Raw genomic sequence first — 17,940 nt, forward strand, 5'->3', positions numbered from 1 at the left:
TCCCACCTCTTCCAGCCATACCTTACCACTTCAGTTACCTATCAGATTAATTCACTGATTGGGTTAAGACTCACAACCCAATCATTTCTCCTCTGAACCTTCTTACATTGTCTCACATGTGAGCTTTTCGGGGACACCTCACATCCAAACCATAACACATGGGTCTTTTGTTCATACCTTAAACTTGGACTATCAAAACACTCTAAAATATAAGAGGAGGGGGGCTGGGGTTGTGGCTTAGTGGTAGAGCGCTTGCCTAGCATGCGTGAGGCACTGGGTTCGATTCTCAGCACCACATATAAATAAATGAATAAAATAAAGGTCAAAAAATAATTACATATACTGAAGATTATTCATTTAAAAATGTATATATATAAGAAGGGAAGGCGGGTCCATGGTCTTCCTTCTCTTTGTCCCCTTTTAGTCTGTTAAGAGGCAAAGGATGTATGAATAGATGTACTTTCCTAAGAATTTATTTTGCTTCATGTAGGTGCAGTCCCAGTTTCATTAGCAGAGAGAATTTTGGGAAAAGATTAATTTTTAAAATAGATGTACACCACAAATACTAGTACCTAACAAATGGAGCTGTAAGTAGTGAGGAACACTGGTAATAAAAATGTTCCTTTCTCTCAACCTCTCTGATATGTTTTTTAAAAGTTCTCATTTTCTCCTTTGACTTTATTTCTTGCCAGTCTTCCAGAGTTCTTTGAATTTAAATCAACGAAAAGTTTATTTCTATGAATCTTAAATGCAATGATTTTGATGTTTTATTTATTATATAATACAATTCTAAATAACTTCAAGGTAGCATTCTGACTGTTACTTCAAGTGAAGAGTGTATTTCTTGTTAAAATATTAGCTGTTTCTAATGTTACTATAGAAAAGACACCCCCCACACCAGCTACTGATTCAGGCATTGTTACACATTGTAAAAAGTTGCCTTATCTGAGAAGAAAAAGTTAACTAGCATGCTTTGTTCAAAGGCTCTCAACTCAGACCAACTGACCGTTAGCATCACTAGGTTTACTTTGAAAAGCATCATCATAAAAAAGAAATCATATTTCATCCCACCCTGTCCTATCCCCAGTCTTGCTTTCCATGAAAGAATTGCTTTCATGATTCCTAGTTCTTGACTTACTAATTTTGGATGTGATTTATTGACTTACTACTTTTAAAGATGAAGATTTGTTGAATTCAGTCAGTCATCCAGTTTTCAATTCTCTACCAATTTTTTGATTGAATTTGTATACATGTACATATAAGCAAATGCACATACATATATATCATTTGTTTTATTCATTACTTTTTTTTTTTTTTTTTTGGCACTAGGAATTGAACCCATGGAATGCTTTTCCACTGAGTTACATCGCTAGTCTTTTTTATTTTTTATTTTCAGACAGAGTCTTGCTAAGTTGCTACTGCTGGCCTTGAACTTGCCATCCTCCTACCCCAGCCTCCCCACTTTCTGGGATTACAGGCATGTGCCACCACCCCTGGCTGGAGTATGTCTTTCTCTATCATTGTTTTTCGTAGAATTTCAGATTGTCTTATGTTGTCGGAAGCAGAAATTTGTGCTTTACCATAGTACTAGAATCTTCTAATTTTGTTTTCTTCTTAAAGAAATTTTTACTGGGGTCCATTAACTTCTGTTCTGATTTAGACTATTTGCTTTCTAAGTGTGCCACAAGACTCTTATGGTAGAATTTCTTGTCATTACACTTCTCATGTAATTCTGATATAACTTGTATCTTGATACATTGGAAGGAAATAGATTGAGTTCTTGCATGTGGAACAAGATCTTTATCTTGCTTTCATACTTGTCTTATAGTTTGGAGGGGTAGGCTCATACTCACTTTTCTTCTTCATTATCAAGGTAGCTTATTAGATGCCTAATACCAATCTGATTCTCATTCCTTTACAGTGACTATTTTTCCTCTTGAAGTTTTCAAATGCGTTGGTATGCATGTCTTCTTCATCATGCTGGATATTCACTATACCCTTTTAATCTGACAATTTGTTTTTCCTCAGGCTTAAAATTGTTATTTCTTTGATGATTTTCTCCCGTTTTCCTCCCTCCCTCCCTTCCTTCCTTCCTCCAAGCCTTCCTTAAGTCATAAACTCTAACTCACTCTCCCACACACACGCTTGCTCTTTTTCTTTTTTCTCATCTTCTGTATTTGCCACAATGAGTGCTAAAAGGTGACAGAGCCAGGAATTAAACTTATGTCATAGCTTTATAACCTTTTGTGAACCTCAGTTTACAGTCTACAGGATGAGCAACATTCTCTTTTTTTTTTTTTTTTTTTTTTTTTTTGTGGTGCTGGAGATCGAACCCAGGGCCTCGTGCTTGCAAGGCAAGCACTCTACCAACTGAGCTATCTCCCCAGCCCAACATTCTCAAAAAATGTTGTAAAGATTAAATTAGATTTTTTTTGAAGTCCTTAGCAGTATGCCTGGTACATAGGGCAGCCAGTAAATGTTAGCTATTGTCGTGTGAACTCTTAATTGATTTAACAAATACTTATTAAATGCCTAGCATGTGCCATGTTTTTAGAAAACCCCAGATGGTTAACTAGAGAACTAAGAAAACGTGAGATTTACATTAAGAAGCATTTTTAAAGAAGACCATTGGCAATCACAGAATAGATCTTTAGTATATGAAACCATAAAGACACACGACCTACTTTGGATCTATCCCTGGTTTTAGTTTTGAACCATAAAAACTGTTGTGAGAGTCACAAGGTCAACTCCTCTAACATTTAACCACTTGATATTGTGACTTGAGACACCTTGGCTTCCCCTGAACATTTTACCACAGTTAAATCTTAAATTTGATAAAAACAACTTGTCTCTAGTATGCCTAATCTTCCTTGTTGGCCTCTCTGACTTGTTTAACACCCAGCTCCTGTTTCATAAGCACATTTACTAAAGAATAATCAGAGAAAAAGGAACAGAATCAGATCTCATCTTTTGCCAGTTGTGGTACCCAGAAATGGAAGGAGTTTAGACTTCCTACACGGCCCCTGTTTCTGTTGTCCGAAATGTGAGGGAGGGGCAGCTTCTCATTGACCTGTGCTCCCCCAAGTTTGCTACATTATTAACAGAGCTTCCTTTCTTCCCATGTATTTTGTCACTATTGAAATTGCTCATTTTAAAAATTGTTTCTCAATAAAGGAAAGTAAATTTTAGTAAGAACAGAACTTTCCATGTACTCACTACCAAGATTCATTCATTTCCATATTTCCTGAGAAAATATCAAACAAAATGTTTAAAGTAACAATAATATTGGAGTGGGGAACATCTCTGTATGACCAGATTCCAGAAACCATAGTAAAAAGTACCCACAAATATGACCACATGCAAATCAAAATTTTCCAAATGACAAAAAATTTAAAGATTATAAACAAAATTCAAAGACAAGTGATATACTGAGAAAATATACAGTCTATTAGCTGACAGAGTGCTGTCATTCTTAATATAGAAGTTCTATAAAATGATTAAGAAAAAGTCATAGAAAAGGACCCAAATGGTTTTTAAACTTGAAAAAAAGCTTAGCCACATTCACATTAGATGGACAGTCAGTGAGCATGAAAAAAATCAGACAAAGCAGAGATGGAAATAATGCACCCCTTGAGGAGAAAAGCAATAATGAATAAGAGGACTTTCCTACAATAACTTCACTGAGGACTCATGTTACCAGTTTTCATACTTAACTAAAGGGATTGTAAAAACACCCCAGCATTTTAGGTGTCTTAGTTACATTTACAGCATTGAGATAATCTTTCTGCTGTTTGGTGCCCTGCTTAGTTGAGTACCACAATTAAAGATTATGCTCCCCTTAAAAAAAAGAGAGAAAGAGATATCTAATTAAAACAATAATGATACAGTGTTTTAAAAAAAGAAATTAGATATGCAAAAATTAAAAATTTGGATTAAACACATTGGTGAAAATGGTAGGAGCTTAAGTTGGTATATATCTAACAAAGACAATAAGTTAAAACATAACTTATGCTAGGAATTTATCTTGTATGAAATGATGTATATATGAAGTCATTCAATGTAACAGTATTTGTAATAACAAAAGATTTTAGAAAGGCCCTGAGTGTCACCAACAAAGTGATTATAGTATATCATGAATACTGTGGGATACATTGGATATTATGCAGCTAGCAAAAAATATGTAATACTTTATGTTCCGTTAGAAATTATCTCCAAAATACGATTTTTTAAATTTTTTATTTTACATGGTGCTTTTTGTTATTTGTCCTAATTAGTTATACATGATAAAATGTACTTTGATACTTCATACATAGATGGAGTATAATTTCTCATTCTTCTAGTTGTACATGATGTGGAATCCCACTGGCCATGTAGTTATGTATATACATAGGGTAATAATGTCCGATTCACTCTACTCTTGTTCCTACCCCCTCTCCTTCCTTGACTCCCCTCTATCTAATCTAAAGTAACTCTGTTCTTTCCTAGCACTCCCTCCTTATTGTAAATTAGCATGTATGTATCAGAGGAAACATTGGGCCTTTGTTTTTTGGGGGGATTGGCTTATTTCGCTTAGCATGATATTCTCCAGCTCCATCCACTTACTGGCAAATGCCATAATTTTATTCTTTTTTAAGACTGAGTAATGTTCCATCATGTGTGTGTGTGGGGGGGGGTGTTACATTCTCTTCATCCATTTATCTGTCAAAGGGCACCTAGGTTGGTTCCATAGTTTAGCTCTTATGAATTAGCTGCTATCAACATTTATATGGCTGCATCACTGTAGTATGCTGATTTTAAGTCCTTTGGATATAAACCAAGGAGTGGGATAGCTGGGTCAAATGGTGGTTCCATTCCAAGTTTTCTGAGGAGTCTCTATATAACTTTCCATAATGGTTGTACCAATTTATATTCCCACTAGCAAAGAATAAGATTTTTAAGTGAAAAATATTTTTAGAACAACATATATTATAATATTCTGTTATTTAAAATGTACATGTCGTTATGCATACATACCTTTGCATTTATAGAAAATTATAATAGTCATTGCTCTGAGAAAGAGCCACATAAAAAGAGAGAGACCATGTACTTTTTGTACCTATTGAGTTTTATACCAGTAACACTCTTATTTTGCATTTATGTTTGTAATGATCAGGTATGCAGTATCTCAATATAGATTACTATCGAGGGTACCATTGATTGGGTTATTCAGGAATTGCTTAAATTCATCTTTAAATTCCAAACAAGGGGGGCTGGGGAGATAGCTCAGTTGGTAGAGTGCTTGCCTTGTAAGCACAAGGCCCTGGGTTCGATCCCCAGCACCCAAAAAAAAAAAAAAAAAAAAAAAATCCAAACAAGGAAGTTTCTCTACCTCAGAGTAAATTCTTCTATTACACAGAGACAATATATTTCTTACTGTTTTGGCGGCTAAGAAACTGAAAGCTACATTGTGTCCAAGGTAGTAGTAGCTTCCTATACTCTAGCTTTGTTTTCTAGCATAATTGCTACTTTTCTGAACTTTTTTAGTGTGTTTTTAATTCTTGTACTAATTTTGAATTTTGTTATGTGTACTTTTTATTCTCATCATATCCTTAAACTGTAAACAAATCTGAAGAAAGCCTTTGGAATGTAAGTATGCTAGTAAGGATGAGTACCAACTTACTTAGGGGGAAAGTAGCCAACTTTTTAGTATTCAAATTTTAATGATTACAAGTCCTACCTTCAAGAATTCAAATAAGTAATTTTTTCATTGGTAATATTTTAATTTAAATAGAGAACTTTACAGTAATGACTGGTAAAGATTGCTCTTTTGCAGTCTGTTTTAGCATTATGTAAACTTACCTTTCTTTAAAAAATAGATCATTACTCCTTGCTGATCTTGACAAAGAAGAAAAGGAAAAAGACTGGTATTATGCTCAACTTCAGAATCTCACTAAAAGAATAGATAGCCTTCCTTTAACTGAAAATGTAAGTAACTTGGCAGTATGACTTATTTTAGACTTTAATAACAATCTTTAAAAATACCTAGGCTATCTATTATAAATTCAGGATAAGTGAAATTATAATAATTTGTAGAGTATAATATGTTTTATCAATTTTAAACCTGAATATATTATAGTTAATTTTTATTTATAAAGATAATAAAACTTAATCATGTTCCAATAAATATTTATTTCAAGCCCTGAATTGGGAAAATCTTTAAGTTTGAATCCTAAAGGTCTCTCGATTCCATTAAGCAACTTTTTAAAATCCTGCTTATTGAATTTCCAAACATACTCTGTAGAAGTGTTTGTTAACACCTGCAATTTTTTGTACCATATTATAGAATTCATGCCAGAGAGTTTTTAGAACAAAAATAGCTTTGAAGATTATTCAAATCCTATTCCAGGTATAAGTGACAATAGCTGTAGGCATAGATCTTAGTATTTTTGCAAGTTCTATCACTTATTTTGCAAATATATCTATGTGGGGGAAAAAAAATTAATCCTGTCAGCCTCTCCCTGTCCATCTAACCTCTCTATGTAAACTGTTTTATTCATGGAATGACACATATTTTAAGAAATCTTCTGAAATACATTAATAATCTCAAAAGACTGTATTTTAACTGTTGTTCATAAATATTTTATATAATTTTTAAAAGAACATAGACTAAAATATAACTTGCTTTTATAGCTTAGATTTTTCATGTTACATTAGCATTTTTGAGAGATTGTGATAGGCAAAAATGTAAAAGAAGAAAGAAGGAAAAACTTTTCTAGGACATGTGCAGGACTTCCTGAGTAGAGATTAGACAGGAGCTAAATGATCACTTTCCTAGAACAATCATTCAGGGATCCCTCTTTACAACAAATGTCCTTAAAATCTTCTGGAAATTTAGGATACAAGTAGTGAAAGACGGTTACTGGAGAGTTGTTAGCAGATTAGGATTAGGAATTCAGAAGTTTCATGGGATTTTTTTTTTTAATGAACAAAAATAGCATAGTTTTGCTCTTATCTTTGGTAATCAGAAAATATACAAAATCCAGAGTCTATATGAGTCCATGCAGTCAGATTCAGGAAAGGGCTTAGGTTTGTATGACAACTCAAGAGCAATTGATTACTATCTGAAATAAAGATCAACTGTCAAATGAATTAGTCCCTATTTATTAAATAATCATCTTTAATAGGATATGTAAGACATTATTATGAACCATTCACAAGATAACACATTTAAACTGCTTGTATTTTATAGCTATTTTTTTAATTACAGTTTTTCTTTCATATTGGGATACCAAACTGATGAACATTTTCATGTGGAAATACTTACATACTTTTCAGAGTATTAGACATTACTTAAAACATCAGCTCCAAACACATTATTGCAACATACTGTGTCATGTTCAATATATGTATGTATGTATATATTTTGCATGGGGTGGTTGGAAAGTGGAAGACAAATAAGTGAAATCATAACTGAGTGGCAATAAGAAATAACATGCAGGCTATTTCATCTATATTGTCATAATTTGTGCCTGCCTATAGAACGACATTCTGCATGTGAATGTTGTATGTGTTGCAAGGGAAAAGGGTGAGAATTACTCTAACTTAAAATGCAATTTGGGGTTCTTAGGAATGCTATTCTAAATCAGACATGTGGCATGTGCAGTTTTCTGTAAGCACACAGAACATGAAAATCCATAGCACTTTCTCATTCCCTTTGGTGGCCCATCATAACTCTGTTACCTATCATTTTATCTAATTATATTCTGCCTTTTCTTTTGCATCCTTTTGTATGCCTGGCAATTCTCATAGTGTCTGAAATTTTTATTAGAGGATTAGATGATTTTTTAATGAGTTAACACCCACTCTTTGATAGTTTTTCAACTTCGCTTCACTTTTAGATATTTACCAAAGTTGGTGTTGATTTTGTCTCATTTATTTATGATCATCTATGTTATATTACACATAGGACTTTTCTTAACTCATTTTCTTCATTTTACAAAAGAAAAAGTTCTACTTTGTCTATATATATAGTAGTAATCCTTAACCTTAAATTGAGATATAAACTTAAGAGTAATGGACCTGTTTGAAAATAGTGCCTTTTCAGTGGAGACAGTCATAAGGGAAATAAAAGTTAGGCTTACCCAGCTGAACCAGTTACATATTTTAAATGAAACAATACAATTTAATTGTACTGTATTCAAAGCCATTTGTGACTTTGAGGCAGTGCTTTTAACTACACATCACATCAGGGACCCAGATTGAGTCTAGCACCTATAATCAAGTTTTAGGACTCCTTGGAATAAAAAATGATTTTCTCATGTACTGTGATTTACATATTTGCTTATTTATTTTATTTATTGGTACTTATATGCTTTTGGTTTATAAATAGAAGATGCTGTATATTAAGATTTTTATATTATTTGTGGTTTTAGTTTTCCTTACAAACAGATATGACCAGAAGGCAATTGGAATATGAAGCAAGGCAAATCAGGGTTGCAATGGAAGAACAACTGGGTACTTGCCAAGATATGGAAAAACGAGCACAGGTAACTTGTTTTTAAACTATTACAGTCCTGTTAATATTGATTAATTTTTTTAAAAGATATCTATGGGACCAAGCATATATAGTTCAGTGGTAGTTCCCTCACCTAGCATATGCAAAACCCTGGATCTGATCCCCAGCATCATAAAAAAAAAAGAAGAAGAAGAAGAAGAAGAAAGGAGGAGGAGGAGGAAGAGGAAGGGAAATAAATTTATAAGTCTTAGCTTTGGCACTATTTTAAGATAACAATTTCTCATGGCTGCTGGTTAATATAACTAGTATTCACATAATTCGGTCTACTATATTTCATTTTCTCCAATACTATCCTGTTCTGCTTTACAAGGGAGAGAGAAAGATTCTGACCATCTAGTAGCTGATAGCTAGTTTCCACTCTCTTTTGAGATTTTTTCTTCTTATCTAAGTATGTATGACATCCAGAATGTCACTGCTCTTCAAGTTTTGCACTTTAAAAAAAAAAAAAAAGGGAATTCCTCATTCAAGGATAGTAAGAAGGAAACATAAAGAAAACATTAGGAGAGATGAAATGAGTTGGATGGAGAACATTCTCATATTTCTACTCTTGATATCAAGAAAGCATATTAAGCATTTTCACATACTATTCAGTGTAGCCTTTTATACTACTCATACAAGTGTGACTGAATAATGTTTTTAAAGCCCTAGTGAGGTTTTTGTGATTGCTTTTGCCTTTTCTGTACCAAAATAAGCTTGGGGAATATTTTTATTAGGACATTTTGTATTTCCCAAAGCACAAGGTTTATCTTATGTGGTAGCTTCCAAAACATAAAGTGTATTCTGTTTTTGTTAGATGTGGTTATAGACTAAGATTATACTTAACACCAGTACCATGATGCATTTTGTAGTCCTTACCTGTTAGTTTCATAACTGTGTGTGAGTGTGCATGTGTGTGTGCACATGCATGTATATGTGTTATATTATTTTTTCTTACCCCTGTTTTGCTTCTCATTCAGATAGATTGACTTAAGTATCAAAAGTAAAATTTTAAACTTTTTAGTTGAAAATATACATCATTATGTTTCTGAAACTAAGTAGAAATGAACTTCTTAAACTTGAAACTTATAAAAGTAAAAGACTGATAAATTTTACTATATTAAAATTAAGAATTTATCTTTATCCATATACCTAAAAGAGAGTAAAAAAATTAGCTCACAAATTGGAAGAATTTACCAACATCTAAAGAATTAAAATCAAGAATATATAAAAAAACTTCCAAAAATATATTCCATTTTTACAATTTTACAAAATTTTCATAGTTATTTTTAAAATGTCACGCAGGTTTGCTTCCAGAAAAAACTATAAGAAATGTTAATTTGCTTAATATGAATTTGCCTTTTAGAGTGTAACTACATGGAATACTGTATACAGAAGTTAAGTTTTTTTTTTATATCTGTTAATGTGTTTGTTTTTAGTGATCCTTAAAAATCAAGATGAGATGAGAGATGTTAAAAATTCTTTTTCTTTTTTGGTACTGGGATTGAACCCAGGGGCTTTCTATCACTGAGCTATATTCCCAGCCCTTTTTATATTTTATCTTGAGACAGGGTCTAGCTAAGTTGCTGAAGCTGGTCTCTAACTTGCAATCCTCTTGCCTCAGCTTCCTGAGTCACTGGGATTATAGATGTGAGCCACTGCGCCCAGCTAATATGAAAATTCTCGTGTTACACAAATATAAGTAGGTATATTTCAGAAATTTTGTTCTATATCCCAGAAGAGGGATTTCTTTCTTGGACATTTTGTGCAGGTGCATTTTGTTGTCATTGTTTTTATTTCATACTAGGAGATAGTGTTCTTCATTTTGACAGGTAATATTCTAAGGAAATTTTATTTCGTATTTTGAGAAAACAACAAGCATTAATTTTTTCTGGAAATATAAAGTTTAGGGCTAAAGAAATCATGTAAACAGGACTGAAGATATAGTTCAGAAGTAGAGCACTTGCCTCCCATGTTTAAGGCCATGGGTTCAAACACCAGTAGCAGAAGGTGGGGGAGTGGCACATAAATAAGGTGAAAGGCAAATTATGTACATGTTGGTAACGCATAGGAGACGTATGAGAATCAATATCCCTACGATACAAAGAGTACCTACAAATCAATTGAAAATAACACAACCAGATAATGAGGGTCAGATATTAGTAGTCCCATTGGAAAATAAATTCAAGTGATTAATATTTGTGAAAAGATGTTCAAATACCATAAAGTATTCTTTTTTTTTTTCTTATTAGGCTGGAAAAACAATATAATTTGATAACATGCAGTATTGGTAAAGGTGTAGGAGTAAAGAAACATTGTCTACATTATCATTGCAAGAACAAATGGGATATTTGTGAAGGCACACAAATACCCAACATTAAAATGTTTGACACAAACTACCAACATTAAAATGTATATGCCCTCTGACCCTGTAATTCTATAGGATTTCTAGAAACATGTCCTATAGAAATATTTACTTTAGAACACAAGAATACAGGTACTACATATTTTACAATTTTCAATGCAGCACTATATATAAAAGATTTAAAAGAAAACAACTCAAGTGTCTATTATTTGGAAACTCATTTATTAAAATATTAAGTCAGTAGTGTGCAGTCATTGAAAATGAAAAGATAGTAGAAATATAATAGCCAGAGCATTCCTTTTCCTCCTAACTCCCTGCTTGGATGACTCAAGAGATAAAATAGTAGTGGTCCTGGAAAGAAATCTCAAGAGGGCCTTAGGCCATAAGAGAAAAATGTAGGATCCCATTAACAAAGAAAAGGACTAGATTAGAATTCCAAATATAATCAAACTTTTTAAACACAAGTATTTACCAAAAATCAAAAGGAAACTTAATTTAAGAAAATAGAGAAATAGCTAAGTTATATCATTGTTTCAATCATTAATATGTGATTAGTTTCTTTATTTTGAATGGAGTCGCTACTATAGATGCAAGTAAAAAAAGTAAAGTATGTGGTATGAATACCCACTATTTTCCAGCTAGAATGGAAGAGACCAAATAATTTTTACTTACCATGACAAGATTATTTGTCTAGAAAAGCTTTAAAAAATGAATGAAAAATAAAGAATTTAGTAAGGTAGCTAGAGTTGAGTTACACAGAAAAATCAGTGTTTTCTATTAGCAATAACTTCCAGTTAAAAATGGAAATGACATTACAATAATAGGAAATTTTAAAATACCTAGAAAAGACACAAAATGCTATCATAAAAATGGAGAAGCCTGAATGAGAAGACTAATTTCCTAAAAATGTCTCTCCTTCTTAAATTAATATACAAATATAATATAGTTCCAAACATAGTCTTAATAAATTTTTGGAATCTGGAAAGATGATTTTAAAGTTCATAATGTAGGAATATCCAAAAATGTTTGGGAAGAAAAGCATAATGAATGGGGATTTACCATAACAGTAGTTAAAATTTATTTTAAAGAAGTTGGAATAATCACAGTATAAGAGGAACACAGGAGTAAAAATAGGTAAATGGTGCAAAATAGAGACTAGGAGAAGAGCAAGAATATTGAAATTTTTATATAATGTTACATTATAAATTTGGGGGGAAATGTGTAATTATTCAGTAAATACTACAGATACAACTGGAGACCTATTTGGAAGATGAGAAATTCGACCCCTACCTCAAATCTTAAATAAGCTGAGTCTTTATAATCCTTGTTGTTTTAATGGCCCCATAGTACTCAATCTGAAGCTGTATTTTAACTTTTATATATGTATGTATAACACTGAAAGAATAGAAAAAAAATGTTAACAGTTGTATTAATGCTTAGGAAGTTTTGAGTAAATTTGGATTTGCATTGCCTATTTCTCAATTTTTTTAATTTAAAGAATAATATTAAAAAGTGTTCTCTAAGCTAAAAAAACTTAAATAAGAATAATTACAGAAGAATTAAATATCAAACATGAAAAATAAAGCTAAAATTAATAGAAGAAAATATAAAATATTTGAGGCCTTCATTAAAAAGGATGGAAACTCAGCCAGGTGTGGTGGTGCATGCCTGTAATCCCAGTGGCCCAGGAGGCTGAAGCAAGAGTATCTCAAGTTCAAAGCTAACCTCAGCAATTTAGTGAGGCCCCAAGCAACTCAGTGAGACTCTGTCTATAAGTAAAATACAAAAAAAGACTGGGGATGTGGCTCAGTGCTAAGTGCCCCTGGGTTCAATACCTGGTACCAAAAAATAAATAAATTAAAAATAAAAAAGATGGACTCAAATTCAATAAAGAGGGGTGAGTTTTATTCCATAAAACTTTACAAGAATTCATCCCACAAAAGATAAACAAAAGGGAAGTATTTGCAATGAATAAAGGGTAAAAGACTCCAAACAAAGGACTGGTAAAGTACCCCTGAATTCAGTCCCCAGTACTGCCAAATAAGGAATAAATACCTAGCTTCATACAGTATAAACATTTATTATTCGTGTCTTGTAAGCAAACCAGTTGCAAGGGTTTTTCTAGGTCAAGAGTCAGTAAGCTTTTTCCAAAGAGTCACATAGTAAATATTTTAGACTGGGACATTATGGTCTCTTTTACAACTACATGACTCTGTTTTTCTAACAAGAAAGGAACCATAGACACTATATGAATAAATAAGCATAGTGGTGTTTCAGTAAAAACTTCATTTATAAAAACAGATGACTACCCAGCCAAGTTTGCCAACCTCTGCTCTAGGGTATGTACCTAAAAGCATAATTGCTGGCCAAAAGGTGTGAGTGTTTTGAACTATTGTTTGCCAGATTGTTCTCAAGGTGATCTTTCCAGTTTATATTTCTACTAGTAGTATGTGAGAACTCCTGTTTTTGCATGTCTTCTCCAGCCCTTGAATCAGACTTTATAATTAAGAACTAGTGGGCAGAGAAGTAGTTTGTCATTTTAATTTACATTTTTATTAATACTACTGAATTGAATATCCAATATATTTATTAGACTTTCAGGCTTCTTTCTGTTAAGTTACTTGTTCAAGTCCTTTAACTATTGTCTTATGTGTTAAATATCTTATGTATTTAAGAGATGTTTTAATACTTTGTTGATACCAGTACATCATACATAATACACAACACAACTCCTCACCAAATGTTGTCTTAGCTTCCTAGTAACAAAATTTAGTTTTTGTTAATACAACTAAGTTCACTATATTGTCAGAGTTGTGTTTTCTGTGATCTATTTATACCTCTCTTTCTATTCTGAAATTATAAAGTAACCTTTTTTGTTTTTGTTTTGATTTTGGTTTTGGTTTTGGTTTTTTGCACTGGGGATTGAACCCAGGGGTGCTTAACCACTGAACCATATCCCCAGACCTTTTTATATATTTTTTATTTTGAGACAGAGTCTCACTAAGTTGCTGAGTTTGCTTTGAACTCACAGTCCTCCTGCCTTCACCTCCCAAACAGGCATGCACCACCACACCGGCCAATCTGTTATTTCTAATAATTTTTAAGTTTTATTTTTACAATTAGATACTCAGTTCATCTTTAATTTGCTATATGTTCCAGAGATAGGGATCTAACTATAAACACACACGTGTACCTATATGTATGCATACATACATACATACATACATACGAATTTTTATATATTTGTGTCTGTGTATATGCATACATACTCACAAATATATTTCTTTTTGTTGACTTTAAAATTTTTCATTTATTGGATGCTGTACTATTTCCTCATTAATTAGTAATACCATAACTGTCGTATGCTAAGTTTATATATGCTGGATATTTCTAGACTCTATTCCACATTCATTTTATTTGTTGTAGTTTTATAAATCTTGATACCTGGATGAGTGGTTTTGTTTTTTTTTTTTTACTTTTTTTTTTTTTAAATATATTCTGCTTCATTACTCTTTCACTTCAAATTTAGTATCATTTTGTTTAATTCAAAGAGAAGTCTTATGGGCTTTTGACTAGAATTACAATGAATTTATAGATTAAGAAGTCATCTTTAAAATAGAGCCTTCTTGGCTGAAAGAATGAACTCTGGAGCCAAACCTCCATTCAAATTCCAGACCTGCCACTTACCAGCCCTGTAATCTGGGCAAACTCTCCCATCAGTAATGCAGATAATGATAAACTGTAAAATGTGAGGATTAAATGAGTCAGTACATTATAAAAGCACTTAGAATCTGGCACATAGAAAGCACTCCATAAATATTAAATATTGTTATTAATTTTATATGTCTCTAGCCATTTAGGCCTTATTTTAAGTCCTTCAATAAATATTTATATTATTGCCATAAAAATCTTACATGTCTTTTTTTTTTTTTTTTAGATTTATTCCTAGATGTTAGTTTTTGTTGCTTTTGTAAGTGGAATTTTATTTCATTGCATTACTGTTAGGTTTAAGTAATAAATACCCAGTATATATATATATACTGTTAAACTGTCTGCAAATAATAAATTTTCTTTGTCCTTTCTAGTCCTTGTAGCTTTTTATTTTTTCCATTTGTTATGTAAGGACATCTTTGAATAGAAATAATTAATAGTTGTCTTGTTTTGACTTAAAAGGAAATTCTTCTAAAATTTCACAATTAAATACATTGTTTACCCATTGGTATTGATAGCTACTCTTTATCAAGTTAAGGAATTCTTCTTTTATAACTTATTGAGAGTTATCCTTAGTCTGTATTACTCGTACAATTTTTTAAATCACTTTTTCTAAAGTCTTACCAACTTCATGGTCCTGAGCAATTCAGTTTATTTTTATTATTAAACATAATTTCATAATATTCAAGATTGTCATATAAAAAGAGGGGGATAGTCTACTGGCTTCTTCCATTTTTCACATCCAGAAGCAGAAGCACAGGGGAGTCATATCAGAAATTCTCTACTTTAATGGACATCAAGACACAAACTTCAGGACTTAGTGATATATTGGCAATATAGAAATGTGTCATCATACCTGCATACCCATTTTTATCACAGCACAATTCACAATAGCCAGGATATGGAATCAGCCTAGATGCCTGTCTGCCAGCACATGGATGGACAAAGAAAATATCATTTATGTACCCAGTGGAGTATTATTCAGCCATAAAGAAAAATACAATCATGTCATTTGCTGGAGATCCTTATGTTAAAGGAAATAAGACAGACTGAAAAAGTCAAGTATCACATGTTTTCTCTTGTGGAATCTAGAGGAAAAACAAAACATGAAAGTAGAAAGATTATAGAGGGCTGGGGATGTTGTTCAGCGGTAGAGTGCTTGCCTAGCAAGTACAAGGTCCTGAGTTCAATTTCCAGCACCACAAAAAAAAAAAAAGATTTTGGAGAAAGGAAAGTGGGAAAGGGGAGGGAGGAAAAAAGTAATGGAGGGTGGGAGAATATTATTAAGGGAGTAGGTGTGACTAAGTATGTTTGTACATGTATAGTTATGCCACAATAACATACATTATTCTATATAATTAAAATGCACTAAAAAACAGTATCGTAGAGAAATATTAGATATAATTTCTTGTTTCCATCCTCTGTTAAAATTTTTGATTTAGAACTTTCTTGACAGAGAAGAGCTGATTACATATAGAAAAGGGGCAAACAATCAAATTTAGAAAGCCAATTATTATGTATAGTTTGGTAGTTTCTAAAACCAGAAAATATTCCCTATCTGGTTTTAGAAGTAATCACTCATCTGTACAGTATCTTTAGAATGCTTGCCAAAAGTACAGGCATTTCTTCTTTAGTCTACTTTCATGGTAGGAATTGGTAAGATTTGTTAATTAGAGAATATTATTTACCATAAGTTTACTGCATTCAAAATCATGACGGAGAAACAGCAATTATGTTAAAAAGAAAGGAATGGGGAGGAAAGGAAGAAAGGAAAATAGACGGGTGTTTGGAGCAGGGGATTGGATAATTAGCACAGCTACTTTGAGTTTTTTTGTTCTTGCATATCATAACATTGGATAATTACAACAAATTAAATTTAAATTTATTTTTAAATTTATTAGGGATTTTTGCCCAGAAATGTTTCATTGATGGGACAAGTAACAAGAAACTATGGAAACCATTTAGCTTCTAGTACTGTTTTTCCTCATTGAAACTTTTAGCCAGGCAAGGTGGTACATGTCTGTAATCCCAGCTCCTCAGGAGGCTGAGTCAGGAGGATTTCAAGTTCAAGGCCCAGCCTGATAACTTATCATGATCCTGTCTCAAAATAAAGGGGCTGGGGGTGTTGCTCATCGCTTGCCTGGTATGTGCAAAACCCTAGATTACTTTTGTAATACAATTTTTGATACCTCAGTATTAAGATATTATCTATCGTATTATGGCAGAAAATGGTACAAAATTATCATTATTTTTAAAACTGATATATTTTATCTGTTGTAATGCTGATTTTTAAAAATAACTTGAATTTGCAGTGCCTTTATATTTAAGTAATTTGGTTTTTCTCACTTCTAGTACTCATAAAAATTAAATGAAGCTGCATACAGTAGCACACACCAGTAAACCCAGTTACTCAGGTGGCCAGGTTAGACTATCACAAGTTTGAGGCCAACATAGGCACCTTAGTGTTCCCTGTCTCAAAATAAAAAATGAAAAAGGTGTGAAGCTCAGTAGTAGAGCACCACTGGGTTCAATCCCCAGTATCTCAAATATATAAATGAATTAATGAATGAAACAAAATCTAGGGGGAGAGGGTATAGCTCAATAGTAGAGCACTTTCCTATCGTGCTTGAGGCCCTAGGTTTGATCCCCAGCACTGAAGAAAATAATAATAAAACAAAAATTTTAATATAGCTTGAGGCCCTAGGTTTGATCCCCAGCGCTGAAGAAAATAATAATAAAACAAAAATTTTAATATAGCTTTAAAAACAACAAAAACACTTTTCCCACATTGTTTCATTTCCATGTAATTCAGTACGTAGTTACTGCTTTGTGTTCACTGGGTGGTCTCATCGTAGGTAGCAAAGCTATGCCATCTTTGTGGTCCTTGTATTGGAAATAAAAATAATGTTTAGCTGTGAGGGGTATTTGGGAAGTCTGAAAAATACTACTGACATGTAACAGGGATAACTTTGGAAGGGTTAGTTCTACTGTTTTACCCAAATGTTTATGAAAATAAATCAGATACTTCCCTTTATAGACATACTGTGCTTTATATAAATCCATTACATGGACTGGGGTTGTAGCTCAGTGACAGAGTGCTTTCCTTCCATGTGGGAGGAACTGGGTTCAATTTTCAGCACCACATATAAATAAATAAATAATAAAAATAAAAATACATTGGCAACTAAAAAAAGTTTTTTTAATCCATTACATAATCTTAGTGCCTAGATTAATATAAAAAATTTAATTCAGGACTGGGGTTGTGACTCAGCATGAGTGAGGCACTGGGTTCAATCCCTAGCACCACATTAAAAAACTAAACAAAATAAAAGTG

At 32.5% G+C, this 17,940-nt stretch overlaps 1 protein-coding gene across 12 annotated transcripts in view; it reads left to right on the forward strand.

The window, feature by feature from the left end:
* Apc (APC regulator of WNT signaling pathway) overlaps positions 1–17,940 on the forward strand; it is a 137,779-nt gene that overhangs the window by 75,581 nt on the left and 44,258 nt on the right. For 11 of the 12 annotated variants that reach the window (XM_047555011.1, XM_047555015.1, XM_047555017.1 and 8 more), the window contains 2 exons: positions 5,856–5,964; positions 8,412–8,525. In XM_047555011.1, the coding sequence (XP_047410967.1) occupies positions 5,856–5,964; positions 8,412–8,525 (223 nt within the window). The remainder of the gene's footprint in view (positions 1–5,855; positions 5,965–8,411; positions 8,526–17,940) is intronic. The other variant, XM_047555023.1, reaches the window with a different exon arrangement.

The sequence above is a fragment of the Sciurus carolinensis genome, chromosome 6 (genome assembly GCF_902686445.1).
Source record: "Sciurus carolinensis chromosome 6, mSciCar1.2, whole genome shotgun sequence".
Classification (NCBI taxonomy): Eukaryota; Metazoa; Chordata; class Mammalia; order Rodentia; family Sciuridae; genus Sciurus; species Sciurus carolinensis.